The sequence below is a fragment of the Podarcis tiliguerta genome (genome assembly GCF_965153285.1).
Source record: "Podarcis tiliguerta genome assembly, chromosome: 2".
Classification (NCBI taxonomy): Eukaryota; Metazoa; Chordata; class Lepidosauria; order Squamata; family Lacertidae; genus Podarcis; species Podarcis tiliguerta.
In genome coordinates, this window is record NC_139535.1 from 17,776,534 (window position 1) to 17,790,964 (window position 14,431).

The 14,431-nt window shown below is 45.7% G+C and overlaps 3 protein-coding genes across 5 annotated transcripts in view; 2 read left to right on the plus strand and 1 right to left on the minus strand.

Annotated features, from left to right (window-relative positions):
• LOC310670490 (E3 ubiquitin-protein ligase TRIM7-like) overlaps positions 1-14,431 on the plus strand; it is a 329,122-nt gene that overhangs the window by 101,242 nt on the left and 213,449 nt on the right. The gene's annotated exons all lie outside the window — the stretch shown is intronic.
• The window catches only part of LOC310670789 (olfactory receptor 2D3-like), a gene marked incomplete at its 3' end in the record, with an annotated part of 126,299 nt that overhangs the window by 2,432 nt on the left and 109,436 nt on the right, over positions 1-14,431 (minus strand). The gene's annotated exons all lie outside the window — the stretch shown is intronic.
• LOC310672945 (olfactory receptor 2AG2-like) lies at positions 5,618-13,394 on the plus strand (the record flags this gene model as incomplete). Its single annotated transcript, XM_083430628.1, is given in 3 exon segments — positions 5,618-5,675; positions 5,678-5,727; positions 12,678-13,394. Coding segments are annotated over 3 exon segments (825 nt in total).

Here is a 14,431-nt window from a genome sequence, read left to right on the forward strand (position 1 = left end):
TAGAACAGCAAGAATACCAATGACCCTTTTAAATATTTTGGAATTTTTTTGGATGAAAATCTGGAAGGTTCCATTCCTTGGTGTCCATTATGTCTATGCAGATAGAATGACAGTTTTGACTATTGAAGCATTTGCTTACCTTCATCCTTTATGGCCACAACTGGAAATAGATTCTTCTTCATGCATGAACCACTCTCTCCCAAAATTGTGCCCATACATTATTAACCTGAAAACCTGTTCAACTAGTTCTATCTCTGAAGCAGCTGCCAAGCTTCATTCTGACAGCAGAATTTGCACTTGAACCAACTGCATTTGCCACTGTTCCTCCTAGATCTACACGGAATATATATTTTGTCAATTAGGTGTCCATGTGCTACAAGGATCAGAGCTGGTCTCTGATAAAGTATGATGGATAAGTCAACAAGCCAAGGAGAAGCATAATTCAATCAAAGAAGGAAAGCTTCTGGAGAGTAACTGTTCTGCTGCTCATTCAGTGATGGATGAGAACTTAAGAGGAAACATACAATGGTTTTATATTCCTCCAGGATGACTGTCAGTCCCAGAAGAATCCAGTTCTTGAAGAAATTCGCTGAGGACTCAATAGCTTGTTATTTCTGGAGCACATAAGTTGCATTGACTGGTTTCCTTCGTGTTATCTGGAAAATCTTTGAGTCTCAAACATCTCTTTTCCTGCTTCCAGCAGCAAGCAATAAAACAGTAAAAACACATTTAAAAAAATATATATTGAAAACAATTCCCATACAGATGCAAATGGGGACCAAATATCCCTACTTAAAAGGCTTGTTGAAAGAGGACAGTATTCAGTAGGCGCGAAAAAGACAACAGAGATGGTGCCTGTCTAATATTTAAGGGGGGAGGGGGAATCCCAGCAGGCAGGTGCCACAACACTAAAGCCTCAATTCTTATATTGTACAGAATGGAACTCCTGATCAGGTGGTACCTTCAAGAGGCCTTGACCTCTTGAGTACCATGATCCATTGGGTGTATAAGGGGTTAGACAATTTTTCAGGTATCCTACAGTTTTATTCCTGCTTCTCCTTCCCTTAGGTGAAGTGGCTTCCCAGCAACAATTTCATGAGAGCTCCATGAGATCTCGCTGGAAGCTTCTTCTTCTTTCCCCTTCTCCAGTGGTGACAACAAGGTGGGGAGGGCACCCACAGGGTCACCGTCCCACAGGATTCTGCCACCCGAAGTGGCTGCCTCAGTGCGCCACATGGGTGGGCTGGCTCTGCCCCCTCTCCTTTAGTTCACCTTTCCTGCTTCCATCTCCTTTTGTAGTCATTTGAACATCAAGTCCATCTAAGAGAGATGAATGCACGTGGTGATGAGACAGAGCAAGGTCTTCATCAATGTCTATGTGATGGGATGAAGAGCTGCTTGTGCGTAAACTGCAAGTCCCTCAGAGTTTGAACAGGTTCTCAAACCTCTGCCTGTGACGGAGCCCCTCCAGCATGGCTGCGTCAATCGCTAGCAGAATCCGAAAGTGGTTGCTTTCGGAAACGTTTCCAACATAAAAGCTCCTTAACGGAAACACGTCTTCTGGACTCTCTGCGTGACAGTTTCCGGCGAGGAACGGGTGTCCCTATAGGAGGTCCTGAGACCTCCCCACTGTTTTCTCTGAGCCATTCCTCCGACTCTCCTTCCCTTGACGTTCCTATTCGCCCCCTACTGGTTCCCTCTTCAGGTGTAACGTCTCTCTCTACCTCAGAGAGCCTTTGCACCTCCTGTTCTGCCGATGGCAGTTCCCTGACATCCACCTCCCCTCCAGGGCCCCCTTCACCCCCTCCCTTCTCCTCCCCTACGGGTTGGGAGGAGGTAAAACCCCGGAAAGAACCTTCCTCATCGTCTGAAGTTTCGAACACCTTTCTCCACTTGTTGTGGTTCCTAGTCTCTCGGTACTCCTCGTCATCTGAGTCCGTTCCTTCTTCCAACTCCGACTCCGCGAATCCTTCCAGTTCCTCTTCCTCGTCTGTGGTGCCGAAATACTCCCTCCTAAACCTTGCTACCGGCTGTGGTTTCCTCGGGAATCTTTGGTGGAACGTTTCTGTTAAAACCTCGTCATTGACCTCCTCTGCCGTCACCCAGGTGTTTTCTGACTCCGGTTCCCCTTCCCACGCCACTAAATACTCCACCTGATTGCCCTTCCACCTGGAATCGAGGATTTCCGCTACATGGTTACTGCTTTCCCTCTCTTCCAAGACTGGTCCCCTGGTGTACTCCCCTTCACCTCCCCCCTTGTACGGTGACAGTAACGACCTGTGGAACACTGGGTGCAATTTCATGTGGCTGGGTAACCGGAGTTTGAAAGCCACTGGGTTGACCTGCTGAATGACCTCAAAGGGTCCCAATCTCTTGGGTCTTAATTTTTTACAACCCCCTTTGAACGGCAACCCTTGGGTGGACAGCCACACCTGATCCCCCACCCTTATTGTTTCACCTTCCCTTCTGTTCTTGTCTGCCTGCTTCTTATATTGTGCCTTGGCCCTTTCTAAGTTGAGCTGAAGCTGACGATGGATCGCTTCCATCTCTTCTACAAAATGTTCGGCCGCTGGGACGCTCCATCTCTCGCCTCCCTCCCCTGGGAATGCCCTGGGGTGACACCCGTAATTGGCCAAAAAGGGGCTCATCCCTGTGGACACATGCTCCGCATTGTTGTAGGCAAATTCTGCCAGCGCCAGCTTTTTGACCCAATCATTCTCTCTGTCATTGACATAACACCTCAGATATTGTTGGAGGATGCCATTTGCTCTTTCCGCCTGCCCGTTGGTTTCAGGGTGCCGGGCAGTCGAAAAGTTGACTTCCACGTGCAGCAAGCTCATGAGCTTCCTCCAGAACCTGGAAGTAAATTGTTTGCCGCGGTCTGAGATCACCCTCAAGGGGGCGCCGTGCAGCCGGAAGATGTGTTCTACAAACAACTTCACTGTTTCTTCTGCTGTGACTGCATGTGAACATGCTACAAAGTGGCACATCTTAGTTAACAGGTCCACTACTACCATAATGGCCGTTTCCTCCTTGGATTTGGGCAGATCCGTCATAAAATCTATAGATACCGCCTCCCAAGGCTGTTCTGGCGTGGGTAATGGTTCTAATAACCCTGCCGGCGCCCTTCTTTCCCCCTTGGCCCTCTGGCATTGGTCACACCCTCTTACATACTCCTTTACATCTTCCCTCACCTTGGGCCACCAAAATTCCCTGGTGACCATCCACATGGTCTTGTGTTGTCCAAAATGTCCCGCCGTGGGACTATCATGCAACTGCTTGAGTACCCTCCCTCTCAATTCACCTTCTGGTATATACAGTGCCCCTTTGTAATACAATGCCCCGTTTCTTTCCTCAAAGCCCTCCAGGCTCTCACCCTCTCCCCTGAGACCTCTGAGCTTATTTTGGGCATATTCGTCATTTTCCGTTTCCTCTACCAGTTCTCGTCTCCCCACCAGCGCCGCCCCACACACCCAGCGGTCCTCAGGAATGACATGTCTTTCTTCGATTGCCCCCTCCCCCTCCAAATACTCTGGTTTGCGTTAGAGAGCGTCCGCCCTGACGTTCTCTGGGCCTGGTACATAACAAATCTCGAAGTGGAATTTGGAAAATTCCTGTGCCCATCTCACTTGTCGTTGGTTGAGTACTCGAGCTGTTCTCCAATACTCCAAATTCTTGTGGTCGGTGCACACTTGCACCTTGTGTTGTGCCCCAATCAATAAATGTCTCCACCTCCGGAACGCTTCGTGAATGGCGAGTAGTTCCCTGTCATACACCGTGTAGTTCCGCTCGGACTTATTCAGCTTCCTCGAGAAGAAGGCACACGGTCTCCACTCCGACGTATTTCTTCCCGGCTGAAGAAGTACCGCCCCTACCGCTCGGTCTGACGCATCTGTTTACACTCTCATGGGCTTCTGTAGGTCCACATGCAGAAGTTGTTCTTCCGAGGCGAAAGCCCTTTTCAGTTCTTCAAAAGCTCGCTCCGCCTCCGCCGTCCAAACAAATTTCTTCTTGCTACTGAGGCAGTCGGTGATGGGCGCCGTCAAGTGTGCAAAGTTCTTGATGAACTTCCGATAAAAGTTCCCAAAGTTCTCCTGTTCTGCCGATGGCAGTTCCCTGACAGTCTATTTTTATGAAAATCCTCTCTCACTGAAACAAGTCGCCTCTACTATTCATAACAGTTGGAATAGAAGTGACCTAATCCTGCTGTCATCAGTAACTAACAGTTTGTAGCAGATGGAGCATCCAGATGAGACATGAACTTTCCAATAAATGGCATATTATAGCCAATAGCGGATAAGTAATTTAGTCCATTTCCAAGTTATGGGTTTCAAGTCAAGCAGCCTTTGTAGGTTCTGCCATTTAGCTGTGCACATGCAGAGATTAGCCATGTGAACCCAAAGAGAGAGGAAGAGAAGCTGGCTATTAGAAGATTCCTGTTTGATCAGTAATTAGAAACTGACAGTGGAGATAATCATTTATATGTTAAAGGGCACTCATTGGGACAAATAGGAATGTGCACCTGTTTTAGTGTCTTAATGATACATCTTATGATCTGGGATAATTTTCCTGTGGGAAAAAAATCAATACAGAATCTAATCAAAACAAATAAATTTAAATCTCTTGAGAATCCATCATGGGCTATTTCAAATAGAAACTTTTGAAGAGTTCCATATATCTCAGAGTTTCCCTGAAGTGCTTCTTTGCAACAACTAACTACCTCCCAGAAGCAATGAACCTTATTAACTGAAACCTTTCCCCTTGAGGTTATTTTTTACAAAACAGTTTTAGTTTGTTAAAACAACAGCTCTTTAATGAACCCAATTAACATGTACCAATGGGTCTTGTTGAAGACTAAGACTATTTTCGCCCTGAGTAATGTAATTAAAGAAGTTTTAATGAGAGACTGAGTAGCACTTAGCAAATTAAAACTTGTTCAAAAGCAGAAAGACAGTTTGAACACAGAAGTTCGTTCATCTAAATTATCTTTTTTCAAATAAATTATTTTTTTACAACGGTAATGTCAATGGTGGTGACATAGCCAGAATACGGCAGCCGGAAATCACTGAAACGTCCGGAAAAATCTGAACATATGGCAACCCTACAAGAAACAAATAATAGTACTAGTTTTGATTCAGCTCCAGTTAAATGCTTCCATTGTACTTAGACTGTGGATCTGGTTTTCTTTGAACCCACCACCACTGACATTACATGCTGGAAGTCTAGATTTTGGCGAATATCCTAAAAAAATAGCTCAAAAATGTCATTCATATATATATATATATATATAAAATGCTCAACCAATTTGGACAAAACTAAGAAAACCTCATCAACTTTGGCCAAAAGACAACAACTTCAGTGTCCGGATTTTCACCTTCTGAAATATAGCAACCCTGGTTTATTACATTTACCGTGTTGGTCTGGATATAGGCTATACTTTCAGCCCCAGACATGGCTTGTATGAAACCTGATTGTGGCCTATAATTGCACTCTTGTGAGGCAGCAGAAAAAGGAATGGAAAGTACAATGCAACATCATGGACTGAATTTTGAGAGTTTTTCAAAGCCAAACCTGGTTGCCCACTTTCTTCTTTGCTCTGCTGGTCTTTATGTTCATCATGGTCCTCTCTGAAAACAGCCTCTTTCTCTATCTGATCCAGGTGGATTCTGCTCTTCACACCCAATGTATTTTTTCCTTAGCCCGTTGGCCTTCATGGACATCTGTCAAACACTTGCCACTGGCCCTAAAATGGTTGTGGATTTTGTAAGCAAGATGAATGTCATTTCTCTGGCTAGATGTTCAGCTCAGATATTTTTCACTCTGATGATGGGTACGGCAGAATGCCTCATCCTTGCAGCAATGTCCTATGGCAGGTATGGGGCCATATGCAAGCTTTTGCAACATCCGGTCCTTACTAGGAGGAATATCTGCCTGGCTCTGATAGCGGCGGTTTGGTTGGAGACCTCTCTGCAAGTCTTGGTGCCCGCTGTTTAGGAAAGAGTCAGAAAGTACTGGGCACTTGCCTCTCCCACTTGGTGGTGGTGGGACTCTTCTATGGGGCAGCTAGGCTCAAGTACCTGAGACCCTTATGAGGAACAGCTAAGGGAGCTGGGCATGTTTAGCCTGGAGAAGAGGAGGTTAAGCGGTGATATGATAGCCATGTTCAAATATATAAAAGGATGTCATATAGAGGAGGGAGAAAGGTTGTTTTCTGCTGCTCCAGAGAAGCGGACACGGAGCAATGGATCCAAACTACAAGAAAGAAGATTCCACCTAAACACTAGGAAGAACTTCCTGACAGTAAGAGCTGTTCGACAGTGGAATTTGCTGCCAAGGAGTGTGGTGGAGTCTCCTTCTTTGGAGGTCTTTAAGCAGAGGCTTGACAACCATATGTCAGGAGTGCTCTGATGGTGTTTCCTGCTTGGCAGGGGGTTGGACTCGATGGCCCTTGTGGTCTCTTCCAACTCTATGATTCTATGATTCTATGATTCTATGACCCAAGACACCATTCCAGGACAAAATAGTTTCAGTGTTTTGTACCATCATCATGTCAGTTTGCATTTCTTAGTGCTGAAAGGATTGATCTAATGTATAGATAGCTTTCCTATTCTAATTCATTCAAGAGGGTTCTGGAAGCTACTGGAAGCTTCTCTGTGTGAGATAAGCAGAGGCAGAAAGGTTAACGATTGTTTAAACTAGGGGTAGGCAACCTAAAGTGCGGGGGCTGGATGTGGCCCAATCGCCTTCTCAGTCCGGCCTGCAGACTGTCCGGGAATCAGCGTGTGTGGTGTAGTGGTTAAGAGCGGTAGTCTCGTAATCTGGGGAACCGGGTTCGCGTCTCCGCTCCTCCACATGCAGCTGCTGGGTGACCTTGGGCCAGTCTCACTTCTCTGAAGTCTCTCAGCCCCACTCACCTCACAGAGTGTTTGTTGTGGGGGAGGAAGGGAAAGGAGAATGTTAGCCGCTTTGAGACTCCTTCGGGTAGTGATAAAGCGGGATATCAAATCCAAACTCTTCTTCTTCTTTACATGAGTAGAATGTGTCTTACCAATGCCTACCCATGGTTTAATGCTTGATGGTTTCACAGGTAAGGCAGAAAGTTTAGTTCAAAACAAAACTCTTTTCAGATAAACTTTTGAAGAGCACTCTCTTACAAACCAAGTCTTATGTAGGCTTTCCCCACCTAGAACAGCTATCAGAGCTCTAGCCAGAAACACCCAGTCAGCGCCTTCAAGCATTTAGCTAACCTTACTCACAAAGTGAAACCTTGTGTGCCTGTATCATCCTTATATGATTGTTATGCTGTCAGCATGTAACTTAAATTCTAGTCTTTCTCTCCTGACTGGTTGATTGTCTTGCCAGCTTTCATTGGTTGCTGGGTCACCAAGAGGCAGCCCCAAGGCGTGTCTGTCACACTCCCAACTACATTCTGATCACCTGCAGAGGTCTCCTTCAATTACCTAGGAGAAACTTTGGGTTTGCTTATGTGTACATTGCGCCATGTCTCTTAGGTTATGGATAAGCACTCAAAGGTTGGTTCCACACTTAGTCATACACAGAGTAGGCTCACTGAAATCAAGCATTCATTTCAGAAATGAACATTTATTTCAGAAACCAATGTTTATTTCAGAGGGCGGTATTCAACTCCTCGCATGTGCTGAATGACTTCTGCTTGCATCGCAGTGTGCCAGTATTGCTTTGTTCAGAGAACAAATCTAAGCCTGATTTGTATGTAGCAGAAATGGTCTCACATTTAAGCTTTTAACTTTAGTTCCCTCTGTAACAACGGCCATGTTGGGCGCAATTCCCCTTCCTATCAGCGCACAGAAAATCTAGGGTTGAAGGTTCGTTCTTTAGGCCCATAGCAAATAAGTTTCCTTTAATTGGGAGTTAAATTCTTGGTTGAGCTTTACAGACGAGAAATAAATTATAATAACATTGCAAAGTGAAAATGTTGATCTTTGACACAGAGCTGAGAAACCTTAATAAAATCACCTTTATATAAATCGATGGTGGATAGATGGATAGAGAGAGAAAATATTCCTCTTTCTGGATGCTCAGAACTTTTGGGCTTCCAATGAAGCCAAATGTTGGAAGAATCAGGGCGGATTAAGAAAGTACGTCTTCACCCAGTGCATAGCTAAACTGTGGAACTTGCTCCAACAGTGATGATCACCACCGTGGATGGCTTTAGACAAGTGTTGAACCAATTCATTGAGGAAGTTTTTGATGGTTGCCAGCCATGCTGGCTATATGCTGCCTCCACAGTTGGATTTTGAAGAAGAGGAAGAAGAAGAGTTTGGATTTGATATCCCGCTTTATCACTACCCTAAGGAGTCTCAAAGAGGCTAATAATCTCCTTTCCCTTCCTCCCCCACAACAAACACTCTGTGAGGTGAGTGGGGCTGAGAGACTTCAAAGAAGTGTGACTAGCCCACAGCAGCTGCATGTGGAGGAGCGGGGAAACGAACCCGGTTCACCAGATTACAAGTCCATCACTCTTAACCACTACACCACACTGGCTCTCACAGTTTGAGTTTGGTGGAATAGCTGAGAAATGGCCCTTGTCAATCCAGTACAGTCCTACTCTAGAATATCGTGTGAAGAGACCTGAAAGAAAGAAAAATGGTGCTGGGAATACTGAAAATTAAGGGAATCCCAGACTGATTTAGCAAATGGACAGATTCCATGTCATTTAGAGAAGTCCCTTCATATTTCTTAACAGGCGAATGCAGAAGCATCTCAAGGAACACCCATGTGCTATGCTATGGCAAGGTGCCCTAAAGGGCTAAATCCTTTCGAGATGCTTGCCACTACGGTCAACACCTCATTAATTGAAGACTGGGGATCAAATTCCCGAAAGCCAGCAATCAACCAGAATGCCCTACTGGAACCTACATTGTAAACCTTGAGTGGCTTTAGTGATGCAAACGCCAGTCTCAATTTAGGACCGATCAAAGTAACAGAAAACAGTTTTCCTCAAGGGATTTCACCCTGGTCACAATAGAACTAGAAACTATAAGTAATAAGCACCGGTTTCTACCCAAAGGACTCATGTCATCGGCAAGGGAGCTCAGCTCTGTTTCGTGCAGTATTTAGATGGAATAGTGTCTAAGACCTTTCAGCACGCCAGAGTCGCTGATGTCAGATCTCTGGCAGAAACCTTCCTACCTTTCGTTCAATAGGTTGGTGTGATGAAACAGGCAGAAGGTACATTACGAGGAGAGAGCGCCTGTCCATAGGTTAGCTCTCTGATGCTTTATGCAGGGTCTGTATAGAAGCCTGGATCTACTTGGTCCATAGTAATTCATCTAAGCTGTGTCCTTTAAGGAGCTAATTGTCTTTGAATATTGGAAATTTAGCCCTTCAAGGATCTAAACGGTTCTCTTTCAGCTAATATAGGAACACATGAAGGTATGTGCTTTTTTTTGTTACTGCTGTTGCGAAGGGTGGATCTGAACCAACCAAGTCCTATGATGAATGGTTGAAAGCCTTGGGGCTGTTTTGCCTGGAAAAGAGAAAGTTATGGGGACAAATCATAGCTGCCTTCAGATATCTGAAAGGCCGTATCAGAGACAATCATAGAATCGTAGAGTTGGAAGGGACCCAATGGTCATCTAGTCCAACCCCCTTTACTCCTCACAGAATTACAGCTCTTTCCCACCCCTAACAAAGTACAATTTCCAGGAATCCATGGGGGAATTCATCTGCTTTAAATGTATGAGGAGCACGCAGCTTTAAGCAAATGGCTAGCTCTTCTATAGAAATTAATGGAACATGTGGTTGGTGTGATAGCTCAGGCAGTAGAGCATGAGACTTTAAATCCTAGGATTGTCTGTTCAAGCCCCACATTGGGCAAAAGATTCCTGCAGAAGCCGTCCTGGTTTCTGATTTGATCCTAGACTTTTCCTTAGGTAAAGGTAAAAGGACCCCTGACCATTAGGTCCAGTCGTGATTGACTCTGGGGTTGTGATGCTCATCTCGCTCTATAGGCCGAGAGAGCTGGCATACAGCTTCTGGGTCATGTGGCCAGCATGACTAAGCCGCTTCTGGTGAACCAGAGCAGCGCACAGAAACACTGTTTACCTTCCCACCAGCACTTTGACATGCTTTTGGACTGCTAGGTTGGCAGGAGCAGGGACCAAGCAACAGGAGCTCACCCCATCGTGGGGATTCGAACTGCCGACCTTCTGATCGGCGAGTCCTAGGCTCTGTGGTTTAACCCACAGCTCCACCCGTGTCCCTCATCTTAGAAGATAGGAAGCTGCTTTATACCCAGTCAGACTACTGGTCCATTAAGCTCACCATTGTCCACACTGGCTGACTGTTGGAATCGGGGGATGAAAAGCCAGCTGGCTTGGCCCCAGATGGAGCGTCTCCTCTGTGAGCCTTGCCGCTGCAGAGATCCATCGACCTCTGCTCCTCCGACGTGCGTCTGTGACTCAAGCTGCCGTGCAGGCTTAAGCACACAGTACTCAGCAGGGTAAACAGCACAACAGATCAGGCTTGAGGCGTGGATACGATACTAAACTACGCATTTATTCTACATAAATCAGGATAAAGAAAACATGGCTTCTCTCCATGCCGTTCTTCTCGGAGAGAGAAAACAAAAGCAATACAGAGCAGAAGTTCTGTTCACGCCAGCAATCTGTGCTGGAATGTGAACAGACATGTGAAATGTAACAATCCACATATCTGCATCAAAGGGTGGAATGGAATTCCCAACACTGACAGCAGGGCTTCAGACAGGGCAGTCTCTCCCACCCCTACTAGAAGATACCTGGGATTGACCCTGGAGATGCTCCACCACTGAGCTGCAGCCCTGGCCCAGCACACTTAGGAAATTTCTGAATGGAGATCTATGAACTTGCTGGAAACTACCATCAGCACCTTTCCATTGATATCCAAATACAGTAGTACCTTGGGTTAAGAACTTAATTTGTTCTGGAGGTCTGTTCTTAACCTGAAACTGTTCTTAACCTGAAGCACTGCTTTAGCTAATGGGGCCTCCTGCTGCCGCTGCGCCGCCGCTGCACGATTTCTGTTCTCATCCTGAAGCAAAGTTCTTAACCCGAGGTAATATTTCTGGGCTAGTGGAGTCTGTAACCTGAAGCGTATGTAACCTGAAGCGTATGTAACCCGAGGTACCACTGTATCTTTACGTTACAAGTGCTACAAGGCTTTGTTAGCATGGTTGTGTCTGACATTGGGGGGGGGTTGGGGGGGTCAGATGAAGACCTTGTGCCTTTTAAAACGTTGTTGTTTGAAATGTCCATGTAAAAAACATTTAACCTGGGGCCCCTCCAGAATTCTGATGTTTTGCTTTGCTTTGCTTTGCTTTGCTTTGCTTTGCGGGTGCATTCCACAACATGCCGTTGATGCACTCATTGCACATTTGTGGCAGTGGGCTCATTGTTCTGTCATGCTCCCCCAATGCTATTGCAATATTGCATCTGAAGGAGCGTCTCCAACGCCATTGTTCAGCCCGGACACTGAGGTCCAGCTCTGAGAGCCTTCTGGCGGTTCCCTCACTGTGAGAAGCAAGGTTACAGGGAACCAGGCAGAGAGCCTTCTCGGTGGTGGCGCCCGCCCTGTGGAACGCCCTCCCGTCAGATGTCAAGGAAATAAACAACTATAGAAGACATCTGAAGGCAGCCCTGTTTAGGGAAGTTTTTAATGACTTTTGTTAGAATCCGCCCAGAGTGGCTGGGGAAACCCAGCCAGATGGGTGGAGTATAAATAAAATAATAATAATAATAATAATAATAATAATAATAATAATAATAATAATTTATTATTACAGTGGTACCTCGCAAGACGATAGCCTCGGAAGATGAAAAACTCGCAAGACGAAAGAGTTTTTCGTTTTCTGAGTTGCTTCGCAAGACGGATTTCCCTATGGGCTTGCTTCGCAAGACGAAACGTCTTGCGCCTTTTTAAAAAACCGCCAATGCATTCCTATGGGAAACCGTCAATACACAGTGGTGCTTCGCAAGACGAAAAAACTCGCAGAACGAAAAAACTCGCAGAACGAATTAATTTCGTCTTGCGAGGCACCACTGTATTATTATTATTATTATTATTGCTGTCTTGAGGAGCACCCTTGCACCATTGATCAACAAAAGTGGAACAATAACACCCCCCCCCAAAAAGCAAACCTTTGTGGTAAGCAAAATTTCAGCAGGAAGTTATTGGACGTGCACCAATAGCGAAGGATGTAGTATGTCCACCCAAAACCTTTTGCAGGGACAAAGAGTATTGAAAGTGAGATAATATCTAACTTCCCCATCATGAGCCCCCAAATCATCGTTAATACACAGCAAAAAAGAAAGAAAGAAAGAAAGAAAGAAAGAAAGAAAGAAAGAAAGAAAGAAAGAAAGAAAGAAACCCTGGCATTTCTGTGAGTTCCTTCTCCTTAAATCTTGTCTTTTTGTCTTCAGCTCCAGCCCAAGGAAAAGGCAATGGGTCATGAAAATGCAACATCCTGGACAGAGTTTCATCTTGTGGGGCTTCTGCATCTAAGGACCCCCACCTTATTTTTTAGCATCGTTCTGTTTATGGCTTCCGTTGCTCTGCTGGGAAACTGTCTCCTGCTTCTCCTAATCCAAATGGACTCCTCGCTTCATACGCCAATGTACTTTTTCCTTAGTCAACTGTCCTGCATGGATATGGGCCAGATCCTCATTGTAGTCCCTAAAATGTCTGCGAACTTTTTAACGCAGAGGAGCACTATTTCGCTCGGCGGTTGTGTGGCCCAGATCTTCCTCACTCTGACCATGGGGAGCTCAGAGAGCCTCATCCTGGCCGTCATGTCTTACGACAGGTACGTGGCCATCTGCAGGCCCTTGCAGTACCCCACCCTCATGCGGAGAACCACCTGTCTCATCATGACTGTTGGGATCTGGTCTACGGCATCGCTGACCATCATGGTCATTGCGATTTACGTCCACTCTCTGCCGTACTGTGGCTCGAACGTGATCGACCATTTCGTGTGCGAGTTCCCGGCTTTGCTGAAGTTGTCCTGCGCTGACACCTCTGCCTTTGAGATTGTGGTATACCTTGACAATGTGGTCCTCCTACTCTTCCCCATCTCAGTCATTGTTTCCTCTTACGTCGCCATTCTGGTGCAAGTCTTGAGGATGCGCTCGACCGAGGGAAGGCACAAGGCTTTAGGGACTTGCCTGTCCCACTTCTGTGTCGTGGGCATCTTCATCGGGGCATCTATGCTGACCTACACCGCTCCTATGAACTCTTACTCAGCACAAAGGGCCATGATCTACTCAGTGTGCATTACTGTCGTCCCCCCAATGCTCAACCCTTTTATCTACAGCTTGCGCAACAGGGATGTCCTAGCAGCTCTGCGAAAGCTCTTTGTGAAATGTGTGGCGTATTAACGGCACCTCGAGGGGCAACAAAATTTCACACTCGTTCAGTTTTCGAAATAAATATTCAAGGTTTTAAGGTAGAACCACGACACCATGTCAAACGCCTTTGCAACAGGGGGTGGGGAAGAACAATCAAAAACACGTGTCCATACTGATATGATACATTTGCTTACAAAATTATAGGAATCACTCAGTCTCCAAGGCAAATCTTCTTTACCTTGTTATCTCTTAGTCGAAGGTGAACCTTCAGATCTTGTCAGACTTGACTGCAGCTTCCATCATCCCTGCCACTTGGCCACTGCGGAGCCAGTGTGGTGTCATGGTTAGTGTGTTGGACTTTGAGGGTTCGAATCCCCACTCAGCCATGAGGCTCGCTGCGTGACCTATGGTCAGCCACTGTCTCTCTGCTTAACTTACTTCATAGTGTTGCTGTGAGGATAAAATTGGTGGAGGGAGAGAATCATGTCCACTACCTTGAACTCCGTGGGTAAAAGTTGGGATATAAATGCAATAAATAAACAAAACAAACAAAATGAATGTATGTGGGCAGAAAGACAGCAAAATCTGGAAGAAGGAAACATAGAAAGAGAAGGGCTGAAGCAGTAAGGTAACTCACAGAGTCTAATTCAGGTTGATTAAGGGTGTTGACTTGTATTAGAATGATGCAGCAGTTCTAGGGATCAATACAGCTATTTCACTGCAGGTAAAGTCCCTTTCTACAGCAGCCAGTCCTTCAGAAACACAAGAGTCTAACTGAACTCTTTTTAAATCTAGAGCGTCTCTGACTCTCTGTGATGCACATCACGCTTATCGCTTAGAGTAAAACCAAAGCACACACAGAGATCTGGGGCACGTGCAAAGTTCCAGTTGCACTGAGCTAGTTAATAACAATGGTGCTTATGATCTTTATGTACACATTTTGCTCCAGCTCTCCATTTTATCTTCTGTAACCATTTTGGCAGATTTTATCCACAAAGCCATTTTATCCTCTGCATAGCTCTGGCATTTTGTAAGACTAAACAGATTTCTGCTTCGTCCAAACAGGG